This window comes from Lactuca saligna, chromosome 5, assembly GCF_052625555.1.
Source record: "Lactuca saligna cultivar CGN05327 chromosome 5, ASM5262555v1, whole genome shotgun sequence".
Classification (NCBI taxonomy): domain Eukaryota; kingdom Viridiplantae; phylum Streptophyta; class Magnoliopsida; order Asterales; family Asteraceae; genus Lactuca; species Lactuca saligna.
This window is the reverse complement of record NC_136421.1, coordinates 237,736,186-237,745,140: the sequence shown is the minus strand read 5'-3', so window position 1 is coordinate 237,745,140 and position 8,955 is coordinate 237,736,186. Positions and strand designations below refer to the sequence as shown.

At 41.1% G+C, this 8,955-nt stretch overlaps 1 protein-coding gene across 1 annotated transcript; it reads right to left on the bottom strand.

The window, feature by feature from the left end:
- Positions 1-1,151: 1,151 nt before the first annotated feature.
- On the bottom strand, positions 1,152-1,714 carry LOC145046406 (putative mitochondrial protein AtMg00860). Its single transcript, XM_078994696.1, has 2 exons — positions 1,311-1,714; positions 1,152-1,227 (listed from the first exon to the last, which is right to left on the bottom strand). Exons 1-2 carry the CDS (start codon positions 1,712-1,714, stop codon positions 1,152-1,154), a joined length of 480 nt encoding a protein of 159 aa, XP_078850822.1.
- Positions 1,715-8,955: the final 7,241 nt, after the last annotated feature.

Here is an 8,955-nt window from a genome sequence, read left to right as displayed (position 1 = left end):
ACACTGGGTTCCTGCACCTCCGCCCATATAACATCTCAAATGGTGCTCGGTCAATACTGGCATGATAGTTGTTATTATATGAAAACTCTGCCAGTGGAAGATACGCATCCCAACTTCCTCCGAAATCCAGCACGCATGCCTGCAGCATATCTTCCAGTGTTTGGATCATCCTCTCACTCTAGCCGTCGGTCTGGGGGTGATACCCCATACTAAAATGCAGCTGGGTACCCAGTTCCTCATGGAACTTCTTCCAAAACCTGGACGTAAACCGAACATCCCTATCTGAAACCACTGATACCGGCACTCCGTGCCTCACCACCACCTCTCGAACATAAATGTCTGCCAAATTTTCCGCAGATATACTTTCAGAGATTGAGATGAAGTGGGCACTCTTCGTCAGTCCGTCCACGATTACCCATATGACATCTACTCCCCTCGTTGTTCGTGGTAGCTTCGTGATGAAATCCATAGTGATCTCTTCCCACTTCCACATGGGAATGGGTAATGGCTGAACCTTTCCATGAGGTTGCTGGTGCTCGGCCTTGACCTTCCTACAGGTCAAACACCGCTCCACATACCCAGCGATTTCTCGCTTCATGCAGGGCCACCAATAGCCCCATCTCAAATCCCTATACATTTTTATTGCACCTGGGTGTTTAGAAAACCTGGACTTATACGCTTCCTCCAACAGTCTCTGCCTCACTCCCCCTGACATCGGTACCCACACTCGGCCACACTGCGTTAATAAGCCGCAACCATCCTTAAAAAACAAAGGATAATACCCCTGAATCCTTTTCATTTTCCAGTTCTCTTTCTTCACCTCTTCGACATGAGCCCCTCGAATCATGTCTATCAAGGGGGGACTTACCGTCACCCTCATACAAATGCTCCTGATTGGCGACCCCGTCGCCTTGCAACTCAATGCATTGGCCACCACATTGGCCTTCCCTGGATGATATAGTATCTCGCAGTCTTAGTCCTTTAGCACATCTAACCATATCCTCTATCGCATATTTAGGTTCTGCTGGTCCATCAAATACTTTAAACTCTTGTGATCGGTATACACAATGAATTTCACCCCATACAAGTAATGCCTCCAAATTTTGAGGGCAAACACCACTGCCCCTAATTCCAGATCATGCGTGGGGTAATTAGCCTCGTGAGGCTTCAACTGTCTCGAGGCATAAGCGATCACGTGCCCCATCTGCATCAGCACTGCACCCAACCCTGAAATAGATGCATCACAATACACTACTAAGTCATCCAATCCCTCAGGCAGAACTAGAATCAGAGCCTCACAAAATCTCCACCTCAGGGTCTCAAAAGCCCTCTGCTGGTCTTCACCCCATCGGAAAGTCACATTCTTCCTGGTTAAGCGGGTCAATGGCACAACAATCTTGGAGAAATCCTGAATAAATATCCGATAATAACCCGCTAAGCCCAAAAAGCTACAAATCTCATAGGCATTCCTCGGTAGTTCCCATCGCATCACCGCCTCCACCTTTGCTGGTTCAACCAAAATACCCTCCTGATTGATGACATGACCCAGAAACTGCACTTCCCTCAACCAGAATTCGCATTTGGAGAACTTCTCATACAGCTTCTCCGTCCTCAAGGTCTCCAGTACCTCTCTCAAATGCTGCTCGTGTTGTTCCCTGGTCTTAGAATAAACCAGGATGTTCTCAATCAAAACAATCACCGACCAATCCAGCATCAGCCTGCACACCCGGTTCATGAGGTCCATGAACGCGGCTGGAGCATTAGTGAGCCCAAATGGCATCACCACGAACTCGTAATGCCCATAACGAGTGTTGAAAGCTGTCTTCGGTACGTCCTCATCCCGAATCCTCATCTGATGATACCCTGACCGAAGATCAATCTTGGTGAACCATGATGCTCCCTGGAGATGGTCAAACAAATTGTCAATCCTAGGCAAGGGATAGCGGTTCTTCGCTGTCAGCTTATTCAACTCCCTATAATCGATGCACATCTTGTGTGACCCGTCTTTCTTTTTCACGAAAAGGATTGGAGCTCCCCACGGAGAACTACTTGGACGGATGAACCTTCGGTCTAATAGCTCTTGAAGATGGGTAGATAATTCCTGCATCTTGAGTGGCGCCAACCGATATGGTGCCTTTGCTATCGGGGCGACGCCTGGCACCAGGTCAATACAAAACTCCACCTGCCTCTCCGGAGGCACTCCGCGTAATTCTTCGGGAAAAACATCCCGAAAATCCCACACCACTGGTACACTATCGATATCCGCCACTGCCTCCACTCACGTATCTGAAGCATAGGCCAAAAATCCCATGCAACCCTGCTGCAGAAACCTCCTCGCCCTCGCAGGTGAACAAAGGGTAGGGCCCTGCGTGGTCCTCTCGCCGTGAATAACCAGTCCCCCCCCCTTGGGGTACGTACCCGGACTAACTGCCGCTCACAATCGATCATGGCCCCATTGGCTCCCAGCCAGTGCATCCCAATAATCACCTTCAATCCTCGCAAGGGTATGGGAACCAAATCAACGTGAAACCTTTCGCCGTACACATTCAGGACACAGTCTTGATATACCCTCGTAGCACTCACGCTGTGATCATCTGCAATCTCCACCTCGAGCGGGGCATCCAAAGTCCCCGGTGCATCCTGAAATTTCTTACTAAGTGCAAGAGACACGAAAGATCGGGTAGCCTCCGAATCAAATAAAACATGGGTCGTCATACCATTGACCAGAAAGGTCCCTATATAAAGCACAATAAGCATACATGCAAACATTTAACACTAAAAGAATAGAGGATAATGAAAACATACCAGCCACAACATCTGGCGTGGCCCGAGCCTCCTCGGTAGTCACCTGGAATGTGCGGCTCTTCACCGCTGGAGCTTCCACCATGGGGCGACCATCAGTAATCCTCCTCCTCCACCCTGCAACCTCGGACAATCAGCCTTTTATGACCTGTCTGGTTACAGTGAAAACATATCAAGCCCTTTTTGGGGCAATCCTTACTCAAGTGGCCCTGTTGGCCACAGGAGTAGCATCCTGACATCCCGACTGTACGATAAGCCCCACTATGAAATCTCCCACACTTGGCACACCGACCCCGGCCCTGTTGGCCCTTACCCAAAGAATCAGAGGTCTTAGGCTTTTTAGCCTAAGTCCCCGCTACCTGTACCTGCTCAGTCTTCCTCTTTGTGCGGGACTCCAACTCCATGTCTCTTTCACGGGCCTTCTCAACCATCTCATTCAGCGTTTTTCACCCTGTGAAACTCACAAACTCCCGAATGTACTCCCTCAGCATAGAGTGATATCAGGTCTTCCTCATGTCCTCATCGGTCGAATACTAAGGAATCAACAAAGCTCACTCTCGAAACTTGGTGGTAATTTCCGCCACAGTCTCAGTAGTCTGTTGTAGATCATGAAACTCTCTCACCATTCGTTGCACCTCAATAGGCGGTGCAAACTCTTGATCAAAATGTCGAACAAACTCATCCCACATCATGCTAGTCACACCCGTTGTCCCCATCTGACTAGTAACCTCGCCCCACCAATCTCGGGCCCAATCCATCAGCATACAGGAAGCAAATCCGACCTTTGCCTCCTCCGGGCAAGAACTCGTACGCTGAGCGTTTTCAATGTCTGCCACCTAGCGTCTACTCACAATGTGATCCCGGACCCCTGAAAACTCTGGAGCTCCACATGCCTTGAACTCCCTAAACGAGGAAGTTCGAGCTCCACCCTGGCTCGCGGAAATATCGACCCTGAATGCTCTAAGTCTCTCCTCCATGATCTCCATCATGCCCTCCTTGACCGTCCCGAAGATGACTGGGGTAGCATCAAGGATGCCCCTCGTAACCTCGGCTGCGATCAGCTCGCGCAGCCTCTCGTCAATACCATCGGTAGGGCCACCTGACCCAGCCCCGGATCTCGATCATGATTCTGATCCTGACCCCCTGCTCCAAATCACGTAACCACCATGCTGAACTGTCATAAAACAAACATAAAGATCAGGATTCCCACATCGAGATTGTATCCATACCAAGCTTCTTTGGAATTCCCAGATAGAACATGGGTTCGGGTACGGGTCCTGTGCTTCCAATAGTATGGGCCCAGTACTACCTTCCATACCTACCCGTACCTTTCCCCCTGCTTTACCTAGTACCTCCAAAACTATCATAACTGAAAAACTATGACTCACAGTCCTCGCAAGAATCAATCCTTGAATACCCTATGATTGTCCTACTCACAACAATCATACCAATCACTGCAGGTTGCTACTAGGCATGCAAATGATACACAAAAAGGATCAAATAGAATTTTGAATAAGAGATTTTACCCTAAAACCACATCCGAACAAGGAAAAGGAAATAAGGCTAAATCACTCATTCTGAGGCTGCAACTCCTAACCGTATATAATTTTTTGTAACATCCCAAATTTTACAAAAAAAAATTTCGTTTTAATAAGTAATCCGATTATATATTCCATAAGTTTTCAAAACATTTGTTTCCAATTCACATTCATTACATCATTGTTGTGTTTTTATGAAATCATCAAAGAGTCCCCAAAATGTCCAAAAGAGAGGTAGAGTACACGCCACGCCATCACGCCTTGCCTTTGCCCTTAAGCTCCGAAGTACCTGCAACAATCAAAAACATGTAAGCGAAACGCTTAGTGAGTTTCCCAGAGCATACCACACATAATCACATATCCTGATAGCCATAAATCTACACACATAACACATAAACCATGCATACATCAAACCTGTAATAGTATCATGGGCTACCCCACATGGTCTTTACCTAGGACTGCCATGGGCTACCCCACATGGTCTTACATACAGTGCTATGGGCTACCCCACATGGTCTTCACCTAGGACTGCCATGGGCTACCCCACATGGTCTTACATCCAATGCCACAGGCTCCCCTCGGGGTCTTCATACAACATGCAATCACATAGCAAAGTAAACATAGAGAATCTAGCACATCTACCATAATCACATAATGGACCGGCCTTGGTGCCTTAGACCCATAGGTATGGTGAGAAGACTCATCTGACACGAATGCTGAATTAATACTTTTTCGAATGGATTTGCCCCACGAACTGCTCCAACTCAACTACCTAAAAGTGACATATAATACCCAGTCATTCACCTTAAATTCCGCCCTGGTCCACTTCAGTTAGGATCAAGTCAACACTCCATGTTGACCCTAACTCGCCGAGTACAATTAGTGACTCTACGAGTTTCCCGGGATAACATCTACTTGCCGAGTCATCGAGGTGACTCGTCGAATTCATACGGTCTTGAATGATAATCTAAGGTCCACTTGTCGGGTTTCCTTGCTTGCCACTCGACATGTTTATGACCATCGAATCAATTGGGGAATCTTACTTGACTCACTGAGTTGTTCCTTCAACTCGTCGAGTTCTAGGCAATCTTCATCTGGCTCGCCAAGTTGTTCATCCAACTCGTCGAGTTCATAGCAATGTTCATCGGGCTCGCCGAGTTGTTCATCTAACTCGTTGAGTCCATGTCTGTCTTCATATGACTCGTCGGGTCTCCCTCTGAGACTCGACGAGTCCTATCAGATCTCAATCCATGCAGACTCCTTGGAGCCATTCAATGCTTCCAAATTACAGATCTAGGCTCCTTAGGCATGCTTTTCACGTAAAGTTGCAAACTTTACGTGCATGCAAAGCTTTAAGGCCTTAAAATAGCAACTATAAGCTTAGGATTGAGTCATACACTTGAGGGGAGGCTCATGCTAGGCTAAATGGATAACTTTATGCATCTCAAGGTCAAAAGGATTCCAGATCTGAAGTTACAACTTCAGATCTTGGCTTAAACACAAAAGCCCTTTCCTAGAATCCATGCACAAAAGGGTTTTGGAAGGAAATGAGCCAAGGAACAGCTTAATACCTTCTGAAAGTGCTCCGCAGAGGTAGATCTTGAATCCCCACGAGTCGTTTGCTTCTTCTAACTTGTTTCCTCAAGTGCTTCCTTCACTAAATCCTTCCTTCAAGCTTAAATCACCAAGAAACACAGTCACACTCGAATCAGGGTTTTGTGGGAGGAAAAGAACTGTAAAGGGGAGGCTATGGGAGGCTTATGATCCTTTAAATAGGGTGCAAGGCCCCGATGTTTTGGGTTTCATCTGCCAGCATCTACTCGTCGAGTCCCATAGCGAACTCGGCGAGTAGATCATTAAACTTTACTGAGTATGGAGGCCAACTCGTCGAGTAGGTACTAAAAAGACAAACCAAAATATCATTATTAATACCTGAGAATCAGGGCGTTACAAAAACTAAAACAGACTGATTACAAAAGTTGTAGTGAAATATATACACCTCAAATTTATGGATTAAGTAACAAACCACAAAGAAGTAATACCTACGTGAAGTGCAAGAAAGCTAACCAAAAGAAATATTATTTAAGAAAATATAACAGAAGGAAATCATATTTAGATGTAAAAAGACATGTTAGAAAATTTAAACCAGAAAAAAAAATTATAAAAACAAACTTAGTTGTTTTGTTTGTAATGGTATTGAACATCTAGCTAGAACTTGTCTAAAAAGACAAAATAATCATGAGAAAAGTAGTATACTAATAGAATGTGTAAATGAAGATTTAATACATGTAGATGAAAATATTAGTGATAATGAATCAATTTATAGTATAGTCTCAATAGACGAAACCATTCTGGTACAAAAGAAGAATACATGATGTAATATCATTAAGAATTTTCAAAAGAAAATATAGAATATAAAGATTCAACCAGTGAAGAAGGATATGAATTAATGAATATAGAATGGAGTGATTTTAGAAGTCCAAAAGGACATTTTGAATGGCTAGTCATGCCTTTTAGATTAAAATGCTCCTAGTATATTTCAAAGAAAAATGGAAGATATATTTAATAAAAATTAATATTTTGATATTCTATATATAGATGATATTTTAGTATTTAGTAAAAATAAACAAGAACATAGAGGACACTTGCAAATCATATTCTCAAAATTTATTAAACATGGTCTGATCATAAGTAAAAAAGAAGATGTAACTTTTTAAAAACTAGATTGATTTTTTAAGAGTTAACTAGGAGAATGAGAGATAAAATTACAATCTCAGATAGCCCAAAAGGCTTGAGATTTTCCTGATAAGTTAGAAGATTTAAAATCCTTACAAAAGTTTTTGGGTTTAATAAACTATGCTAGACTATTTATTAAAGATTTAGGAAAAATAGTTGGGGCTTTATATTCTAAAACATCTATTACCGGTCAAAGATATTTTAATCAATGAGATATAAATTTAGTACAAATATTAAAGGAAAAATTAAAAAACCTCCCAGAATTAGCACTTCCATTATATATAGTTTATTTAATAATAGAAACAGATGGATGTAGTCAAGGTTGGGGATCAATTCTTTGTTGTAAATCAAACAAATTTAGTGAAAAAAAGTTTGGAAAGAATTTGTAGATATAATAGTCGTAAATGTAAAGAAAAATGCAATATTAGTAGTATAGATGCAGAACTACTTGTCATCAGTTATGCGTTATCCAGTTTTGAATTATTTATCATTTCTAAAAAAGAAATAACTTTTAGAACTGATTGTGAAACTATTATTTCTTTTTATAATAAAATGAATGGATATAGTAAAAGAAGTAGTAGAAGGAGATGGTTAATTTTATTAGATCGAATAAACAAGATTGGATTAACTATCCATATAGAACACATTAAAGGAAAATATAATAAAGCGGCTGCTATTTTAAATTGATTATTAGAAAATAAATTTATAAAAAATTAATTATGTTTGTTCCATCTCAGATGTCTAGATCCAATTCAAGTAATCCTCGAGGTCATCCACCATTTCATGGTATGGTAAGGCCATAATGAATCCATCAGTAAATTCTTTTGCAGCAAGACCAATACAATCTTCAAACATATACTATTATGATAATATTAGATTTAGTAATCAGACTTTACAAGTTTTTCCAAATAGTAATATTTCTTTTAAAGCTTTACCATATGTTTCTCTTAGTAAAGAAGAAAAATATTTATTAGGTAATTTATGGATAACTTATTGACGGGACCCTAAAGACAAAATATTTTATTGTATGTTTAAATGCTTTATCAGAACATTTTAACTAACTCACAACCGTTTAAAGTTTTATGTTGTTTTGAAGGGTGGGAAGACAGGTTTCTTCTACACATGGATAGAAGTCTTTGAAGCCATACAAGGGTTTACTGGTCCATTATATAAAAGATTTAATGATTATCAACAAACTTTAACAATAGCAAGAATGTATTTAGGCATGAATTTCTATATATCAAAGTCTCTTAAGCATTATGTAGAACCTCCAGTTACTTATTCAGTAACCATAGATTCAAATCAAATTTTGCATTGTGATCACTGTGAAACCATGAAAAATAATTACACAAGCTTTTAAATAAAGAAATTTATAAGCTTAGAAACGAAAAACAAGATCTAATTAATAAAGTTAACAGTTTACTAAAAAAAATCATTCTCAACAAACAGATTTAACAAATCTTTCTAGTGGTTCCTCTTCTGGCCTCGAAAAGAAGAGTAAGATGAGTACTCACTGTAACGACCCGATATTTCAAATCAATGTAATATTTTTGATTAACTTGTAACTAGATTTTAAAGTAATAAAGACAAAATTTTCAACACTATGTAAATTTACTTATTTGATCCTTAAAAATAAATTGTTAAATAAACATGATATCTATGAGGAAAGTCGTAGTGGTCGTGACAAGGATTCTAGAAATATAAATAATACCGAAATCTGAGCTATAATGAAGAAGTTACGGCCTTCCAAAGTTACATGACAGAACCGACACAACACTTCGTGTCATAAAAAGTAAATTTATGCTAGAATACTTTTTAGCTTTAACGATCTAAATGAAAGTCATAGTATTCATAAAACCGAGAGCGTGCATAAAAAGAA

Bases quoted from the DNA above. Each gene is read 5' to 3' on its own strand.
- LOC145046406 (XM_078994696.1), bottom strand. From the start codon at position 1,714: ATGCTGGATTGGTCGGTGATTGTTTTGATTGAGAACATCCTGGTTTAT. The intron at 1,228-1,310 runs GTGGAGATTTTG...CATCTATTTCAG, and splicing joins AGGGCTTTTGAGACCCTGAG to GGTTGGGTGCAGTGCTGATG.